Below are 19,906 nucleotides of genomic sequence, written 5' to 3' on the forward strand. Positions count from 1 at the left end.
CCCAGCGCAGCAGTTCTTGGTGCAGAGTAAACGGGACTGGTTCCCCTTTTCACCGACATTTGGAGTTGATTGAAGAAGGGATTCAGGAGGGAAGCCAGACAGGAGACTCCCAGACAGAAAAGCACTAAGAATCTTGATGCCGCTGTTTAAGCCAGCGCAGTGGGTTGCTCACATTTCAGCCCTGGGAATTAAGTTGGATGTCCACTAAGAGACCTAATTTGAAAGTTGGTAATTCCAAAGACGACAGGTGGATAAATTTACAACGATGGGAAGAAACCAGCATAAAAGGGCTGAGAATACTCAAAATCAGAATACCTCTCCCTCTACAGAGGATCACAGTTCCTCATCAACAGGGGAACAGGGCTGATGGAAAATATTCCAATAACAGAATTAGGCTTCAGAAGATGGATAATAAGAAACTTCTGTGAGTTAAAAGAACATGTTCTAGCCCAATGTAAAGAAACTAAGAACTTTGAAATAAGATTTGACGAAATCCTAACGAGAATAGACAATTTAGAGAGAAATATAAGTGAATTAATGGAACTGAAGAATACTATACGAGAACTCCGAGAAGTATGCACAGGTTTTAACACTCAAATCGATCAAGCAGAAGAAAGGATATCAGAGGTCAAAGACCAACTTAATAAAATGAAACGAGAAGACAAGATTAGAGAAGAAAAAGTAAAAAGGAATGAGCAAAGTCTCCAAGAAATATGGGACTATGTGAAAAGACCTAATTTACATTTGATAGGTGTACCTGAATGTCATGAAGAGAATGAATCCAAGCTGGAAAGTATTCTTCAGGATATTATTCAGGAAAACTTCCCTAACCTACTAAGGTGGGACAATACTCATCTCCAGGTAATACAGAGAACACCACAAAGATATTCCTCAAGTAGAGTAACCCCAAGACACATAATTGTTAGATTCACCAGGGTGGAAATAAAAGAGACAATTCTAAGGGCAGCTAGAGAGAAAGGTCAGGTTACCCATAAAGGGAAGACTATCAGACTTACAGCAGATCTCTCAGCAGAAACCCTGCAAGCTAGAAGAGAGGGGGCGGGTTAATATTCAATGTCCTCAAAGAAAAGAATTTTCAACCCAGAAGCTCATATGCAGCCAAACGAAGCTTTATAAATGAAGGAAAAATAAAATTTTTCATGAACGAGCAAGCACTCAGAGATTGCATCACCACCAGGCCTGCTTTACAAGAGCTTCTGAATGAAGCACTACACACAGAAAGGAACAACCAGTATCAGTCATCCCAAAAACTTACCAAAAGATAAAGAGTATCTCCATAATGAAGTATTTATATTAATTCATGGGCAAAATAGCTAGCCAGCATTAAATGACAATATTAAACTCACAAATATCAATATTAATTCTGAATTTAAATGGATTAAACGCCCCAATCAAAGACACAGACACGCAAACTGAATTAAAAAGTCAAACACATCAGCACTCTGTATCCAGATCCATCTCATAAGCAAGGACACACAAAAACTCAAAACAAAAGGTTGGAGGAAGACTCACCAATCAAATGGAGAGGAAAGAAAAACAAAACAAACAAACAAACAAAAAAAAAAACAGGAGTCATAACTTTCGTCTCTGACAAAATAGACTACAATAGTAACCAAGACTAAAAGAAACAAAGAAGGACATTACATAATGATAAAAAGATCAATGCAACAATAGGAGTCAATGATCATAAATATATATGTACCCAATATAGGGGCACCCAGATATATAAGACAAGTTTTCAATGACTTATAAAGAGACTTAGACTCCCACACTAATAGCGGGAGACTTTGACACCACATTGTTAATATTCTATGGATCAATGAGATAGAAAATTAACAGAGACATTTATGATTTGAACTCAGACCTGGAACAAGTAAACTCAGTGAATATTTATAGAATTCTACACCCCAGGTCCACAGAACATATATTTTTTTTTAGTATCACATGACACCTATTTTGAAAGTGACCACATAAATGGAAGCAAATCACTCTTCAGCACTTGCACAGCATTTCACAGATTTAAACGAAATATTGGTTGGCTGTTTGTTTGTTATTTTCTTTCCTTATTCCTTCCTGTCTCCACTGTTAAGCACAATCATCAGCATAAAAGAGGTTTTTAATACCTATTACTAGATTGCATTGCAGCCCGGGCAATAGAGCAAGACTCCTGTTCTCTCTACCCCTTTTCTCTTTCTCTTTCTTTCTTTAAATAAATAAATAATGTCTGTTTCAAAACTTCCCAGGCCCTTGCTCCAAACCCAGTTCCTCCTCTTTCATTTCTGATGGATGATGACAGCATCATCATCTTCTCTTTCTCCCACATTCCATCGGTTGTCAAGTCCTACCAATTCTGCACCCTTTCTGTCTTCACTACTCCATGCTAGTTCAGACTCAGTTCCTCTCACAGCAGTCTGCTTACTGGTCTCTCTAAACCATCTGAGTCATCCTTGTTGGACTGAACTTCCTAAAGTAGAGATTACATAACACAACTTCCCCATCCCATCCATACCTTCATTGGCTCCTACGTACTTAAAAAAAAAAAAAAAGCAGCAGCAAAATATGACTCCGTAACGAGAATGCAGCTGGTTGCTCTAGAGCTCTGATGGAGATGTACAAGGAGATTAATGTTGTCTTTGTGACTGCTAACACATCATTCATTCTGCAACCCATGGATCAAGGAGTAATTCTGACCTTCACACGTAATTATTTTAAAAACCAGGGCCGAGGCAGGTGGCTCACCCGAGGTCAGGATTTCGAGACCAGCCTGGACAACATGGTGAAACCCCATCTCTCCTAAAATATAAAAATTAGCTGGGCGAGGTGGCAGGTGCCTGTAATCCCAGCTACTCACTAGGCTGAGGCAGGAGAATTGCTTGACCCGAGGAGGCAGAGGTTGCAGTGAGCCGAGATTGTGCCACTGCACTCCAGCCTAAGTGACAGAGTGAGACTCTGTCTCAAAAAAAAAAAACAGGGGCCAGTCATGGTGGCTCATGCCTGTAATCCTAATGCTTTTGGAGGTCAAAGCAGGAGGATCACTTGAGCCCAGGTATTCAAAACCAGCTGAAAAACATAGTGCAACATCATCTCTCTACAAAAAATGTAAAAATTAGCCAATGTGGTGGTGTGTACCTGCAGTCGTAGCTACTCAGGAGGCTGAGCCAGGACCACTCAAGGACCACTTGAACCCAGGAGTTCAAGGTTATGGTGAGCTATGATCACACCACTGTAGTCTAGCCTGGGCAACAGACTCTGTCTCTAAAACTTAAAAAAATAATAAAGTAACAAAAAACAAATACATTTCATAAAGCTATAGCTGCCATAGATAGATCTAGGCAAAATAAATCGAAAACCTTCTAGAAAGGAGTCACCATTTAGATGCCACTAAGGAAATTCATGATTCAGGCCAGGTGCCATGGATCATGCCTGTAATTCTAGCACTTTGTGAGGCTGAAGTGGGAGTATCACTTGAGATCAGCAGTTTGAGACCAGCCTGGCCAACGTGGTGAAACCCCATCTCTACATTTAAAAAAAAAAAAAAAAAAAGTTAGCGAGGCATGGTGGTGGGCACCTGTAATCCCAGTTATTCAGGAGGCTGAGACAGGAGAATGGCTTGAAGATGGGAGGTGGAGGTTGCAGTGAGCTGAAATCACACCATTGCACTCCAGCCTGGGCAACAGAGTGAGATTCAGTCTCAAAAAAGAAAGAAAGAAATTTCATGATTCAATGGAGGAAGTTAAAATATCAACATAACAGGAGTTTGGAAGAAGTTGATTCCAACCCTTGTGGATGACTACAAGGGGTTCGAGACTTCCTGGAGGAAGTAACTGCAGATATGGTAGAAACTGAAAGAGAACTAGAATGAGAAGTGGAGCCTGGAATAGGCACTGTGGCTCCTGCCTGTAATCCCAGCACTTTGGGAGGCCAAGGCAGGCGGATCACCTGAGGTTAGGAGTTCAAGACCATCCTGGCCAACATGGTGAAACCCCATCTCTACTAAAAGTACAAAAATTAGCCTGGCATGGTGGCAGGTACTTGTAATCCCAGCTACTCAGGAGGCTGAGGCAGGAGAATCGCTTAAACCCGGGAGGCGGAGGTTGAAGTGACCCAAGATCGTGCCACTGCACTCCAGCCTGGGCCACAAGAGTGAGACTCAGTCTCAAAAAAAAAAAAAAAAAAAAAGTAAAGCCTGAAGATATAACTGACTTGCTGCAATCTTATGATAAAAGATTAATGAATGATGAGTTTCTTCTTATAGATGAGCAAAGAAAGAGGTTTCCTGAGATAGAATCTCCTGGTGAAGATGCTTTCTTTAAATACTGCTGAAATGACAACAACAGACTTAGAATATTACATCGACGTCGTTGATAAACCAGTGGCAGGGTTTGAGAAGACTGACCACAATTTTGAAAAAAGTTCTATGGATAAAATGCTATCACACTGCATCGCATACTACAGAGAAATATCTTGTGAAAGGAAGAGTTGATCAGTGCAGCAAACTTCATTTCTATCTTTAAGAAACTGCTACAGCCACCCCAACATTCAACAACCACGCCCCTGGTCAGTCAACAGCCATCAACGCTAAGGCACGGTCCTCCACCAGCCAAATATTATGACTCAATTAATGTGCAGGTGATAGTTAGCATTTTTTAGCAATAAAGTATTTCTTAATTAAGGCATGTACATTTTTTAGACATAATGGTATTGCATATTTAATAAGACTACAGTATAGTATAAATACAACTTTTATACGCACAGGGAAACCAAAAATTTCTGTGGCTTTCTTTGTTGCAATATTCACTTTATTGCAGTAGTCTGGAAGTAATCACAATATATTTCAAAGATATGCCTGTTGTTGACTTGTTATAGTCCTTTATATATTTTTCATGTATGGCCCTTAGGAGATAGATGATTTCCAATATTTTCTTCTTTTGTCATTAGTTATTAGTTTATTATAAAAGAGAGATATGGAAATTGTTTTTATTAATTTTTTATAATATGTGTGTGTACATAAATTTTTTTGTTTTTAAGACAGGATTTTACCATGTTTGCCAGGCTGGTCTCGAACTCCTGACTGCAGGTGTGCCTGCCCTGGCCTCCCAAAGTGCTGGGATTACAGGCATGAGCCACCGCACCTGGCCACAGAAATTATTTACATGATAAAAGATTTCAGAAATTCAGTGGAATGGGCAGCTTCATGCTGACGCCATTTCAACAGTGACAGTCTACATACTTTCCAAGAATGTCACCATCTCCAAACAGGAAATAATCCTTGTCATCTAGAATTACTTTGATGCCTCCATACTCTGAGAGAACTTTGTCTCCAACTTTCAGGCTAACTGGTTGAATCTCTCCACTCTTTCCTTTAGAACCTGATCCAATGGCAACTACTCTTGCTTGCAATCGTTTTCCCTGAGATTTTTCTGGAAGCATAATGCCTCCTTTGGTTATAGCAGCACTCCTTTCGACTAGTACTCACTCAACGAGTGGAGGAAACTTTTTTATGCTGTCCTGCCACGACTCCCTTCACGTTGTACTCTGCTCTGGTATACTGCCACAAGGAGAGACCCCCACCGCCAACCAGCCCTCATAACATGTGGAAAAAAAGCCCAAATATCTTCTGTTCTCTGCGTTATCTTTTGACTTTCTTGATAGTAGGCACTTTCTTGATCATGCTTTACTATGAAGCATGAAGTTTTAAATTTTGATGAAGTCCCTTTCATCTCCATTTTTCCCTTTGGATGCTTATGCTTCTGGTGTACTAAGAATTCACTGCCTAATCCACAGTCATTAAGAGGTATCCAAGTTTCCAAGAGTTTTATAGTGTTAGCTCTTGAATTTAGGGATTTTGAGAGTTTTTGTACATGGTGTTAGGCAGGAATCCAACTTCTTTTGCCTGTGGATATCCAGCTGCCCCAGCACCATTTGCTAAAAAGACTATTCTTTCCCCATTTAATTAAATTGGCACTCTTGTGAAAAATCAAGTGACCATAAATGTCAGGGTTTATTTCTGAACTCAATTCTACTCTATCAGTCTTCACATGTACCTTTATGACAGAGCACACTGTTTTGCTTACCGTAGCTCTGTAGTAAGTTTTAAGATCAAGGAATGAGAGTCATACAACTTTTGTTATTTTTAAATATTGTTCGGGCTATTCTACGTCCCTTGCATTTCCACAGGAATTCTAGCGTCGACTTGTAAATTCCTGCCAAAAAGCCAGTTGGGATTTTGATAGGGATTATACCGAATCTGTAGATCACTTTGGGAAGTAGCGCTATTTAACAATACTAAGTCTTCCAATTCATGAACATGAGATATCTTTCATTTACGTCTTCTTACATTTCTTTCAGCCGTGCTCCACAGTGTTTCCTAATACATTTTTTATTATTTAATTTATGAAAATTGACTTGAACAGATTCAGAGGTATAATGACATTATAATGACACTGCTTTACCCTGTTATTATCCTATAAAATCTTTAAAGCCAGTGAAAGCATATTCCAATATCTGTAAATCTTTTTTTGTTTACTCCCTCCAATTCCCTGTCTTTATCTAAATTAGACTGTGCACACAGCAGGGACAGTAGGAAAAAAAAAAAAAAGAACAATTCTCCTACATCACATCCCAGTCATGCCACTTATTTCCCACATGACCATCATACAATCCAGCCACTCTCTCCAAGCCTTTTTGTGTCTGCAACCTGGGACTAACAAGCCCTCCCCTCTTAGGAGTGTTCTAAAGCCGCTATTGGCCAAACACAGAACTTGGTAAGGTACACAGCAGTCTCTCCATGAATGAGAGCTGTTATTAGGTGATTGTGGACAGAAGTGGGCTGTTCTTGGAAACCAAAGTCAACAGGTAAAAGGAGAAAAACAAGACTACCATGAGGAGCACAACACTCACAATGGCTTGGTTGAACTTGGACTCAATCTCCCCAAGCAGCCAGTCAAAGGCCTCTCCACTGAGCCGAAACTCCTCTGCCATGCGGCGGGAACACAACGTGGATCGCAGGTGGATGTTGAAGAGCAGCGTGGCATTTTCCTGGGCCTGCCGGCTTAGTGGGTCATCCCCATTCATGATCACCAGCTTCTTGCTCAATTCCTTGACTCCTGGGGACCAACTAAAGGTGAAGAGATTGTTAGACCAGGGCCCAGCAGTCTCCTTTCCCCTGGCCTGGCTTGGAGACCCCTCAGCAGGTACTCACTCTCTACCACTTTGATGGGGTGCAGGTCAGAGGGAAGGCGCGGGTTGATGTGGAAGATTTTCTGATCATGTGCAGCAGGTTACAGGGGAGAACGACCTGAGGAAGGAGGGAATGGAGGGAGGGGTTGAGTCTGGGGACAACCATCCAGGGCGGCACATCTGTAGCGTAGCACTTCCCACCCACACACACCTTGCTGTCTCCAGTTGGGAAGATGACCCTGAGAACCTCCCGATCCTCCCGCATCCGCTCAAATTCCCACTCCAATTCATTCTGTATATGCGCATTGCTCAGCACATCCTTCACCAGGTCCTCCTGCAGTGTGCGCCGCAGGGCCCTCTCATTGGTATAATCAAAGCGGAACCTGAAATGCAAGGGGTAGTCAGTGGGCAACTGGGCTGTGGGACCTTGGTCCCCACAAGAAGCACTGTGAGGCTCCCAAAGGTGCACAGCCGACCAGGTACAGTGGTTCAGGGGCAAGAATCCTGGACAGAGAAAGATCCAGGCTCAAGGACTGCCACTGGGACCTGAGTACATGCCTGCCCCTCTGCAGTTGCTTTATAACCTCAGCAGGGACAAAGTGGGGACCAATCTTAAATCTACCTTTATCCACCCCTCCCCCATGTCACACAGCTGTTTCAGATAGGTAGGGGAAAGGACACTAAAAGGTAAGCTCGACATATACCAGGCTGTCTCTCTGCAGTGGGGATGGGAACCCTACTACTCAGGCCCTGAGCCCCAGGAGCAAGAACCACCCGCCTGCGCCTCCTTACTTCTTCTCAAAAGCCTTGTTGGAAGGCTTAAGTGTAGCCAGGTTCTGAAACTCAACGCTCTCGCCCGCCAGGCCATCTTCACCGTAGCGCAGCTGCACCACCTGGTTGATGGAGTTCCGCACAGTTGCGTCGTATTTCACCATCACTGACTCCATGGACTTGATCAGCCGCCGCTGGATGTATCCTGGAGGGAAGTAATCAGTTGTAGGAACCAAGGAAAAAAGAGAATGATAAAGCCCAAAGACCCAGGCTCCCTGACTCTCAGAAGAATCAGCTAGTAGCCCCTTTGTCTTTAATGCCTTTGAATAAAAACTATGTCTACCACTAGCAGGACAAAAAGCCCAGCAGGAACTGTCCCCAGGGGACAGGCCAGCAGAGCCCCAGAGGCTCTATCCCTGGGTTGTGGAATGCTGCACAGCAATCCAAATGAGGGTGTTAGTGCCTACTCTGGGTCTCTAATCTTTCCACAAGAGCCAGAATGATACTCCTGGGAATAGAAGCCCAAGAATTGCCACTCCCCACCTGTCAGGGGTTTCTCAGTCTGCAGGAGTCCCTGTTAATAGCCCAACGAAGACCCATGAAGAAAGCCTCACCAGTCTCAGCAGTCTTAACAGACGTGTCAATAAGCCCCTCACAACCCTCCATGGCATGGAAGAAGAACTCGGTAGGTGTAAGGCCGGCTAGGTAGGAGTTCTCCACAAAGCCACGGCTCTCAGGCCCATAGTCATCCTTGATGAAGTGAGGCAGAGTCCAGTGCTTGAAGCCAAATGGAATCCACTTGCCCTCCATGTTCTGCTGCCCGACGACAGCAATGATCTGGGAAACAGCAAGGTGGGGCATATTGAATTCTCAATGACCTGCAGGCAGAGTTCCCAGTGAGACATCAATCCCTTCTCTCTGCCCCTTCCCTCTAACCTTGCACTCCCTTTGCTCTTGACGATGCTAAATTCAAAGTCCCTGGAAACCCCTTACTCCGTCTCTGGCAGCCTTCCCTCTCACCTCTATTACATCCTGCTTGGCCTTCTTAATAGTGTTCTGAATGTCCTGGTAAGTCTTAGAATCAGCAATGGAGTCCCCAATGCCAATGGTATGACCTAGAGACAGGGAAAAGCATCAGCAATCCCCACTTTGTACCTCTAAGAAACATGGATTGGAATTATAGCTGAGAGAGTAGAAGGGGGGGACACCAAATTCAAGGAGGAAAGAAAGGGATGGAAAGACTAACAGGTGAGAGAAGTCACAGAGAGGTCTTGGTACTGCCTCCATGCTCACCCTCGATGAGGAGCCAGTTGTTAATGACAGTCTGAATGTTGGAGTAGAAGAGGCGAGTGATGTCATGACCCATCTCTAGGTAGGAGATGTGGACCAGGGAGCCAGCTGACGTGCCCAGAGACTTCTTACACAGGATGCCCATGATCAGCTCTCCATTCTCCACCACCACCTAAGGACAAAGCATCCACTCAAGGTCCCTGCTCCGGTCCTGGCTCCCATGTCCAAATTCTGTCCTCACATACTCAGAATCCAGGCCCTACCTTGGTGTCCCCAGGAGAAATGTGCTTGTAAGGGCCACTGTCTTCGTCATCAGGATGGGTGCTGTGGGTGCGGATACAATTGATGTGGCCAGGTATGATAAGGGAGAAGATCTGCTTGCCTGTCCACATGGGCCGGGGCTTTAGGAGGGCTGGCTGTGGGACCTTCCCATCCCACATCGACAGGAACATCAAGAGGTTCATCACCTCACCCTGTGAGACAAAGAGTAAGACAGAGAGGAAGTCAGACTGCAGGCCTCACATCTCAGGAATGTGAGACAAATGTTAGAGAGTTTCCCTGCCCAAGGGAGAAAGCCAGATTTTGGAGGCACAGATATCAGGAAATGTGTTTCCAAACTTTTATTTTCTTTTTTGAGACAGGGTCTCGCTTTGTTACCCAGGCTGGAGTGCAATGGCACAATCGAGGCTCACTGCAACCTCAGCCTACTGGGGTCAAGCAATTCTCTTGCTTCAGCCTCTCGAGTAGGTAGGATTACTGGCGCCTGCCACTACAGCCAGCTAATTTTTGTATTTTTGGTAGAGACGGGGTTTCACCGTATTGGCCAGAGTTGGCTCCAGCTCCAGGCCTCAAGTGGTGTGCCTGCCTCAGCTTCCCAAAATGCTAGAATTACAGGTGTGAGCCACCACGCCCGGTCTCAAACTTTTAATTAAAAATTCATTGTAATAGTAAAACTGTTGTTTTTATTCTTTTTTAAACAATAAGCATAAATTTTTCTTAATAATTAGGAAATGAGTGAAGGTAAAAAAAAATGGAAAAATAAAATTTTAATGAGGTCCTACTTACTTTCCCCTTTATCTTTCCTTTACACACAATATCTGGAATTACATGAAATTTTAAGGAATTAAATGGGGAACTAATGCCTTACACCCTTTCTGGCCTCTGAGTTTTCCTAAGCCCCTTTCCTTTTGCCCACCAGCAAAGGCAATCCCACAAACAGACAAGTGCAGAGTAAGTCAGGAAAAAACCACAGCTCTTTCTCCCTGGCCTACACCTTGCACCTGAAGCCCTGCTGCCCACACAAGCCAGGTTTCCATTTGGACCACATACCCGCTCCAGGAAGACATCTCTCTTGGTGAATTTGCGCACTGCTGTCAGTGTGTCCTGCACGATACCCATGACAGGCCCGATTGCTCTGGGGCGTGACAATCATTCGAGGAACCATGGCCAGCTCCTGGATCTCTGCCCGTGTTTCCAGAGACTGTGGCAAGTGCAAGTTCATCTCATCTCCATCAAAGTCTGCATTGTATGGAGTTTTCACACTACAGTGAAAGAGAAAAGTCAGGGTTGGGAAGATGTCGGCAGTGAAACCTCGAGGAGCTGCCCAGCGTGGACCCCCCCAAACCCCAATTCCAACCTGCTTCCCTCAGCCAGGGACTGACCTAAGATTCAAGCGGAAGGTGGACCAGGGGAGGATGCAGACCCGATGCCCCATCATGGACATCTTGTGTAGAGTCGGCTGCCGGTTGAAGATAACAATGTCCCTATCACACATGTGCCGTTCCACCTAGGGAGGTAAGATAAGGTAAAGGTCTCAGTGAAGGAGGTATCTAAGAATGAAATGTCAATGAACCTAAAGTCCTTTTCAGGTCAGGCAAGGTGGCTCATGTCTGTAATCCAAGCACTTTGGGAGGCCAAGGCAAGAACACCACTTGAGGTCAGGAGTTCAAGACCAGCCTGAACAACATGGTGAAACCCCGTCTGTACTAAAAACACAAAAATTAGCTGGGCGTGGTACTACACACCTGTAATCCCAGCTACTCGGGAGGCTGAGGCAGGAGAATTGGTTGAACCCAGGAGGCGGAGGTTGCAGTGAGCCAAGATACCAGCACTACACTCTACACACCAGAGTTTAAAAAAGAAAAAGTCCTTTGCAACCTGAAAGAGATGACACCATGGTGCTAATTCACTTGAAACACTTATTAAACACTCCTTTGGACAAGGGCCTGGGCCAGACACTAGGTTATCAGGGATGAACAGAATACAGCATCCACTAATCTCAGTGAGGACAGAAAAGCAAGAGAGATTCTGAGCATAAAGCCTTCTGTGCTGTTCCTCCACAGATCCCTCTTCTCTGCCACATGCATGCTGCCCCTGGGTTTGTGCAACCCTCACCCTGAATGTCAGTGGCCAGCAGCTGCCTTCACACCTGGCCAGCAGTAGCCTTTAACAAGAGAGTCAAGTCAAAATCCCAATGAACAAGACAGACTCAGATGGCCTATCCCAGCCTGCCCCATTTCAGAAAGCTTTCTGCTCAGGTGGCTGAGAGGCCCTGGCCTGTGACATGCCTTATAGCCGGTCTGCAGATGAAGGTCACTGGGCTTGGGGTGAAAACGCAAGTCAATCCGATCGCCATTGTCTCGGATGATGTACTTGGCCCCTGGGTACTGGCTGTTCCCCCTGCGCACTAATTCTTGAAGTCTAGGAAGGAAAGAGGTGCAATGAACACAATGCTTTCTAAAAAGCCCCTGCAGCCACCCTCACCCCAGAGCCCTGAGTAGAAGTTCAACTTCAGAACTTCAGCTCCTTGCTTCAAGCCCACTCCCGAGGTAGGATGAACAGACTCGAAGCCTTGCCACTGAGGCCATGTCTTCCCTAGCCATTTCCAGTGGAGGCACACCTGTCAATGTTGAAGGGGGTGACAATCTCCGCAAAGGTCATGTTGGCGGCAATGGAGCGGGGCACGCCAACCTGGTCAATGGAGAGGTTGGGGTCAGGGGTGATGACAGTACGGGCCGAGAAGTCCACTCGTTTGCCCATCAGGTTCCCCCGCACCCGGCCTTCCTTGCCCTTCAACCGCTGCTTCAGGGACTTGAGGGGACGCCCAGACTTCTGCATGGCCTGTGAGGAAAAACACAGGGTGGGGTGGCCCAGAAAGTCAACACTGGGTCCTCTTCCAGAGCTCTGAGGCCTCATGCTAGCCCCCAACCCTGGCTCCAATCCACAGAGGGGTGGGGAGCATGCTGACTCACACGGGGAAGGCCAGGCAGCTCGTTGTCCACCATGGTGGCCACATGGAACTGGAGGAGCTTCACATCCTCTGCAATGACGTGGGCCGCTGCACCATTCTGCTCGTTGCGCCGCAGCTGATTGTTGATCTTCACAATGTCAGCCAGTTTGTGAGTCAGGTCATCCTGAGGCAGGAAGTCAGAATCATCATGGTCCAGCCACCACTGCCAGCGCTCGGCAGGCATGTGCCAGGCACACAGCACAGCTCTCATCCTCATTCCACCCTGGGAGGTGGGGCTGCCCACTATCACTGATAGATTCAGAAACACCTTTGTGGCCTTTAACCACATAAAGGGACTCATGAAAGGTCATATGACAAGTAAGTGGCAGGGTATTTTCAAACCCAGGTCCATCCATCCATCCATCCCCCAGGGCACACCCCAGCCCCACCTACAGGGCTTCCTCCGTTTAGACATCTCGCCCTCCAGCTTAAAAGGCAGAGCCCTGGAGCCACTGACCTGGTTGCGGGCAGAGCCCTGCATCACAACAGCAGGCCGAACGGAGAGTGGGGGCACAGGCAGCACCGTGACGATCATCCACTCTGGCCGCGCATAGCGGGGCTCCATGCCCAGCACAAAACACTCCTCATCTGAGATGCGTTTGAAGATCTCATGCACTCTCTCTGGACTCAGCAGGATCTTCTTCTCCTGAGAGTCCTCATTAACGTGCTTCCATTCCGCATACAGCTCCAGGCCAGAACGTCGGATCCTGGGCTGGTACCGCCCACAGCCACCATGGCCCTTCCGAGGAGAGAGAGGAGTCATCAGAGCCCAGAGGTTGAGCCATTTCCCTCCACACCAGGCTGGCTCCTCCTGCTCCTCCATGTCCTTCCCTTCCAGTTTCCTCCCTCCAGGCCTCTATGGCTACCTTCTGACCCCTCCTTCCCAAGTCTCCACCAGCCCTAGCCACCTTCTCTTTGGTCAGATCCTCGTCACCCTCAGGCTGTTCCACACCGAACTTGTTGTCCATCTCCTCCCCACCCTCACAGATGTTTTTGCCCTTGCAAAGGTCGTAGACATGTGTGAGCCGCTTCTTGGGCTGTCCCTTGGACTTGGCCAGGATGTCCTTGATCTTTGGGTTGTTCTGGGGACAGGGCAGAGCAGGGTCAGTGGAAGCCATCCCCCTCCCCACCACCAGCAGCCTCCCTCCCAGACCAGAGCCCATTCCCCACTCACAGAGTCCACAAGCAGTTTGGAGCAGAAGAAGCAGACACGGCGCAAAACTTTCATTGTCTTCACCAGGAAGCCCACGTGAAACACAGGCTTGGCCAGTTCAATGTGGCCAAAGTGGCCAGGACACTCTGTCATGTTTCCTGTGGGACACACACCCAGTGCTTTGCTCCAAGCTCCACTCATCTCTGAGGCCTCCAGGTGTCTACCATCAGCCCTAGTTTTCTTTGAGGACCCAACCTACCTACCTCCCCTTTGGGATCCCACCCAGCCCCCAGCACTTACCTGCACATGTTTGGCAGCGGCCAGTCCGTTCAATCACCCCCTGTCTTGGATCCATCAGCCCCCCAAGCTTGGGGCGGCCTCCCTCAGTCGTTTCTGGGTATTTGATACCACCCTCCATCACAGACATTCGCTTCTGCAAAGAAAGAAATGCCAAATACTAAACAGCATTCCCAGTTCCTAGCTTTTGTGGCTGGGAAGCTCTGTACCAAGGCCTGGGAAAACCCTGAACTACTTACAGAAGAACTAAGTAAGTTTAGCCTAGAGTAAGGGGAACGGGTTCAATCTCCCAAATCAGAGGCTTATTCCAGACACTGAGGCAGGAAAAGAACTCACACTAAAAAATGGTCAACACTGAGTTCCATACAAATCACCTGCCACCAGGACACAAACCCCAGACTTCCATCTGGGTTAAATTCTAGGTCTCTGACATCCACAGGATTAACCACAAAAAGAAATTAAAGTTGTTTCAGGAAAAACAAAAAACAAAACAATGCTTTATTTGTTCCTCCCAAGCAGAAATCAACCTCATACTCTGAGACCCTGGCAGGAGCCTCTCTGTACCGGTACCCTTGCCATGACAGCCCAGGTGTTCTGCCCCAAGACATGCCCTGCCAACTCAAGCCCCGATAATGAACAAGGCACTCAGAGATGCAGTCCTCTTTCTTTACCCTCATCTTTGGCATGCCCTCCTTCTCCAGGCCTGACCTTGCTTGAACACTGTCATGTCCAGAGGGAGATTTTATTAAAAGACTGGAGAAACAGGTGCTAGGAAGACAGGTTGGTGGAAGTGATTTGAAGCAAAAGTGAACAGCTGGAATCCGAAGAAAGGTGGAGCCAGGACTTGAGGGGACATTTCAGTGAAGGAAAGGAGGAAACAGAAGAACTCAGAAGTAGATGGGCCAGGAACGGTGGCTCACATCTGTAATCCCAGCTGAGTTGGGTGGATCACCTGAGGTCAGAAGTTCAAGACCAGCCTGGCCAACATGGTGAAACACCATCTCCACTAAAAATAAAAAAAATTAGCCAGGCGTGGTCCTGGGTGCCTATAATCCTAGCTACTCAGGAGGTTGAGGCAGGAGAATCGCTTGAAGCCGGGAGGCGGAGGTTGCAGTGCACTGAGATGGCACCACTGCACTCCAGCCTGGGTGTCTCAAAAAAAAAAAAAAGAAAAGAAAAAGAAAAAACAAATATGTAATGCTATTGCACTTACACTTAGTAGACTACAGCGTAGTATAAATATAACTTATATGCACAGGGCAAGCAAAACACTCCACGTGACTTGCTTTATTGCAGTGGTCCAGAATCAAACTCACAGATCTCCAAGGCGAGCTTGTACACTCATTCTCAACTCTAACTCCAGGCCTCACTTTTCTTCTGGACTTAGGGTTCGAATATTTACCTACTGAACCCCCTGCAAACATCACACCAATAAAGCAAATTAAACAGGTCTAAAAGCAAACGCCGTTTTCCACAAAAGCCTTTTTCCTTTAGTCTCCATCTTAGACTCAGAAACCTATGCTTACCTTTCCTTACCTTCAAGCATAAAACAGTCCAAAGAACATGGACTTAGCTATCAGGGACCCTTGCCTCTATTACTTATAAACTGTGTAACCATTAAGGACTTAATCAGCCTGTTTAAATCCAGGATGTGATTGCTGCTTTATGAATGGCCACTATTATTATTCAGTCATTCACCAAGAACTGGTCACTTTTACCTCCTATTGTTTTCAGAGGGGAGGCGGGGAGTCTTGCTCTGTCACCCAGGGTGGAATGCAGTGGCAGGATCTCAGCTGGGATTATAGGCGTGAGCCACCACACCCAGCCCATTTTATAGATAGATAGATAGATAGATAGATAGATAGATAGATAGATAGATAGATAGATAGATAGACCGACCTTTCCCTACCTAACCCAGACCTTACCTTCTATGTGGATGGAAGTTCAGTAATGACAGCCGACGGGCAGCGAAAGGCAGCCTATGTGGTAGTCACAGATTCAGCCACCCTCGAGGCACATCGTCTCCCTAACAGAACCACATCACAAAAGGCAGAACTCATTGCCCTAACCTGAGCTCTTACACTAGCACAGGGAAAGTGAGCAAATACCTATACTGACTCAAAATATGCCTTTCTTATTACCCATTGTCACTCTGCCCTCTGGAGAGACTGGAGATTCCTTACCATGAAGGGGTCCCCATAATCAATGCTACACAGATCTCCAACCTTTTACAGGCCTTATCATTGCCCAGGGAGGTTGCAGTCATACATTGCAGAGGACACCGGGCCCAGCATGACGCTGTCTCCCGGGGCGACGCGTGGGCATACAGCAGCAAGATCTTTAACTAACGCCAAGTTGACCCCTACCCCTGTTCTCTTCCTTACCACGGCCACACAGCCTGTATACTCACCATCAGAAAAATAGGCCCTCATACTAAAAGGGGGAACAGAATCTAATCAGGGCTGGATCTTCCTAAATAACAGAATCACCCTTCCCCAGGAACAGGCCCCTAAAAGTATTGCTGAAACCCACCAATCCTTACATATAGGGCCTAAGGCATTACACTGCTTTGTATAGCCCCTCTTTTTCTCACCAGGTCTGCAACAAACAATTGAGCAGGTACGCAAGGCATGCGTTACTTGCTCTAAAGTCTCACCTCAGGGAGGCTTAAGGCCAGTTTCCTATCCACCAAATGCGTGGTCAACCTACCAGCCCAAGACTGACAAATTGACTTCACTCATATGCCCACTCACAAAAAGCTCCGCTACCTCCTAACTTTTGTAGATACCTTTTCAGGTTGGATTGAAGCCTTCCCCATCTCCCGGGAGACAGCAGACACAGTGGCCTCCCTTCTTACTCAAGAAATCATCCCTTGCTTCGGCCTACCTGCCACCATCCAGTCAGACAGTGGTCCAGCATTTATGGCCCAAGTAGTCCAGCTAATCACCAAGTCCCTCAACATCTCCTGGAAACTACACATCCCTTACCATCCTCAGTCATCGGGTAAAGTTGAACGGGCCCACAGCATCCTCAAAGACCATTTGGCCAAACTTGCTAGTGAGGTAAAACTCTCTTGGCCCACACTCCTACCTCTTGCCCTGGCCCAGATCCGGGCAACCCCACGGGGCCAACGGGCCTTAGCCCCTTTGAATTGCTGTACAGCTGACCTTTCCTGGTTTCCCATAATCTTCCTGTAAAACCACCCCCACTGGCTTCCTACCTTCCCTTCCTCTCTCTTCTCCGCCACCTGCTAAGGGAGCACACAGACCCCACCCTCCCTGTTGTTCCAGGACTGGAAGACCCCCACCCAGCAACACCTCTCCAACCAGGCGACAGCATTCTTCTCCGAAAGCTCAAACCAGGATCTTTGCAGCCCAGGTGGTCGGGACCTCACATTGTTATCCTAACCACCCCCACAGTGGCCAAACTCCTGGGTCACACTCTGTGGTACCATGTGTCCCGCCTCAAGCTGGCCCCCCAAAATGATCAGGGGAAGTCTGAACCCCTGGGCCCCACTTGCCTCCGTCTCACCCGTTGCCCCAACCTGTCGCCCCCTAACCCTTCAGCGCCTCCTCCTGACAGTCCTTCTGATATCTCCTCTTGGAGCCAACTCATAAGTTTGGCGCTTCTACAACCAGGAATCCTGGGTTGAGGGTCCCACCACCAGGACTCACTACATTGCCCAGGCAGACTGCCAACCCGCTGGCTGCCAGTCAGCGGTAATAACTAAGATCCAAAAAACAAAGACCAAAACTCTACAAATCGGGTTCTCTGCTCATGGCCTGTGCTTTCTCTATGACCAATACCATGACTATTGCCATCGGTGGAACACCACCTATGGGGGGATGCCCATATAATTCCTGCGTCATCCATACACCACAGCTTGACACAACGGGAACTCAAAAAGGAAAAAAGGTACTCACCTCCGACGGCAGAGGTAAGTTATTTCTTACCATCCGTGACCCGTGGGACAACCGCTGGATAAAGGGGGTCAATGGAAAAATCTACAATTGGTGGCAAAACAGCCCGCCCCAGGGAACATGGCTGATACTCCGGTCCTATACCCAAATTGTCCCTGAGGTTATAGAATAACTCAGCTCTGTGAGCCACACAACCTGCAAAATGAAGCTACCCTAACTAACCAATTCAAACTCTCAGATAGTACCTCTTAACCTTTCTCCTGGTTGACTCTAGTACAGCAGGGAGCCAACATGTTAAATTTAACCAAAGCCAAGAACCAAAGCATCAGCCACCTCCCTGGCCTCTCCAGTGACGAATGATGTCAATGGTCCAGGTAACTCCAGAACCGATGGGCCCTTCACCTGCTGACAGCAGAAAAGGGAGGTAGCTGTCTGTTTCTTCAGGAACAGTGCTGCTATTATATCAATGAAACAGGCCTTGTAGAGGAAAATGTCAGCATTCTCTATGGCCTCCAAGAAGACCTCTGCAAGGAGCAAAATGCATCAGTCTGGCCTCTCAACTGGTGGCAATCCCCCATGCTTACCTGGCTGACCCCTATTATCACTCCCATTATCGTCGTTTGCCTTCTGTTAATGTTAGCCCCTTTTTTCCTCAGGTTTTTACAGGCCCGCATAAGGGAAATTTCCAGGGTGGCCGTAAACCAGATGCTACTTCACCCCTATGTCCGACTCCCAACTGAGGCACCAGCCAACTGACCCTTTTCCCTCACTATGCCCCTATTCAGCAGGAAGTAGCCAGAAGAAAACAGCATCCTATATCATCAAAAGGGTCGGAATGTAAGGCTGGCGGCCTCATTTGGAGTACCTTGTGACGTCGGGAAACCGGCGCCCAGGGCCAAGAAACCGAAACCAAAAAGCTTCGGCTAATGCAACCCTGGCCAGCTCTTGCACTAAAAAACCCACCCGATAACCCGCCAATAAATGGCGGCCTGCCCCGTCCCAATCCCACTCCCCCGGAGCCAATCAGAGCACCCTGCTGTTGTTCGTTCCTCATAGCCATAAAAACCCCACGCCCCAGGAAGTCAGCGGTACTTCTCTGGCCCCCTTTCCCCAGACCCTAGAACCTCTCCCAGGAGCTGAATAAACTGGCATTTAATTTTCTTATACTGACCTCAGTTTCCTCATCTTAAACTCGGCAATAACCCTTACATTCACCACGTTGGCCAGGCTGGTCTCAAAACTCCTGACCTCAGAGGATCTGCCTGCTTTGGCCTCCCAAAGTGCTGGGATTACAGGCATGAGCCACCATGCCAGCCTTAGTGTCATTTTAAAGTGGGAAAGCTAACTGCTACCTTTCAGGATAATGATGAGGAACGAATGAAATAATGCAAATAAAACACTGACTCTCAGGGTCCCAGTGGACCAGCAGTTATCATGGAAGGGAGTGAGAGACCTCAACACCTGCCCATGAATGCGGTGAGGCCCCTTCCTCAGGGTAACTGACCTATCTGAAATTTACCAACTGACAGGGTAACACTTGACCTAGAACCTGATCTGTGCCTGGCAGATAGGGTCGTTAAAACTTTGGAATATCAGCCCTGTTTTCCATCTTCCTTCTTCCCATCCAGGAGAGGTATGAGGAAAGTATTCTGGGGAATGTGAAATGGGGTATATGTGAGGAAAGGCCTTTGAGTCCAGATAGTATGAGTAATAAATGGGAAAGAATTTATTTTTTCAGGGGATGGGAATTGTATGAAGAACTCCTGATGCCAGATACCTCTGAAGACATGTGTGGCCCAGGGCATATGGAAGGACACCCTCAAAGATAGGCAATAGCTCCAGGCTTTGTGGAGGGTGGAGGAGAGGGTCTGGAGAGCTCAAGTCACAGGCCGGGATCTCTGAATAGGTCCCGCCTGTTATTACCAGCTCCGTGTGACTTTGAATAAATCTCTGTATGGCTTTGGAACTCAAACATTCAACTGAAAA

General features: G+C 47.0%; 1 protein-coding gene and 1 pseudogene across 1 annotated transcript in view; both read right to left on the reverse strand.

Moving 5' to 3' along the window:
- The window catches only part of LOC100407909 (DNA-directed RNA polymerase II subunit RPB1-like), a 71,576-nt gene that overhangs the window by 24,001 nt on the left and 27,669 nt on the right, over positions 1-19,906 (reverse strand). The window contains 18 exon segments of the mRNA XM_078372839.1: positions 6,922-7,138; positions 7,223-7,318; positions 7,412-7,583; positions 7,993-8,176; positions 8,586-8,808; positions 8,992-9,086; positions 9,265-9,433; positions 9,525-9,734; positions 10,591-10,665; positions 10,667-10,802; positions 10,923-11,047; positions 11,829-11,961; positions 12,161-12,381; positions 12,513-12,674; positions 13,008-13,289; positions 13,459-13,632; positions 13,725-13,861; positions 14,004-14,136. Of these exon segments, the coding sequence (XP_078228965.1) occupies positions 7,226-7,318; positions 7,412-7,583; positions 7,993-8,176; positions 8,586-8,808; positions 8,992-9,086; positions 9,265-9,433; positions 9,525-9,734; positions 10,591-10,665; positions 10,667-10,802; positions 10,923-11,047; positions 11,829-11,961; positions 12,161-12,381; positions 12,513-12,674; positions 13,008-13,289; positions 13,459-13,632; positions 13,725-13,861; positions 14,004-14,136 (2,724 nt within the window). The 3' untranslated portion in view covers positions 6,922-7,138; positions 7,223-7,225.
- LOC128932270 (10 kDa heat shock protein, mitochondrial pseudogene) lies at positions 5,104-7,095 on the reverse strand (annotated as a pseudogene).

Source organism: Callithrix jacchus, chromosome 5 (assembly GCF_049354715.1).
Source record: "Callithrix jacchus isolate 240 chromosome 5, calJac240_pri, whole genome shotgun sequence".
Lineage (NCBI taxonomy): Eukaryota > Metazoa > Chordata > Mammalia > Primates > Cebidae > Callithrix > Callithrix jacchus.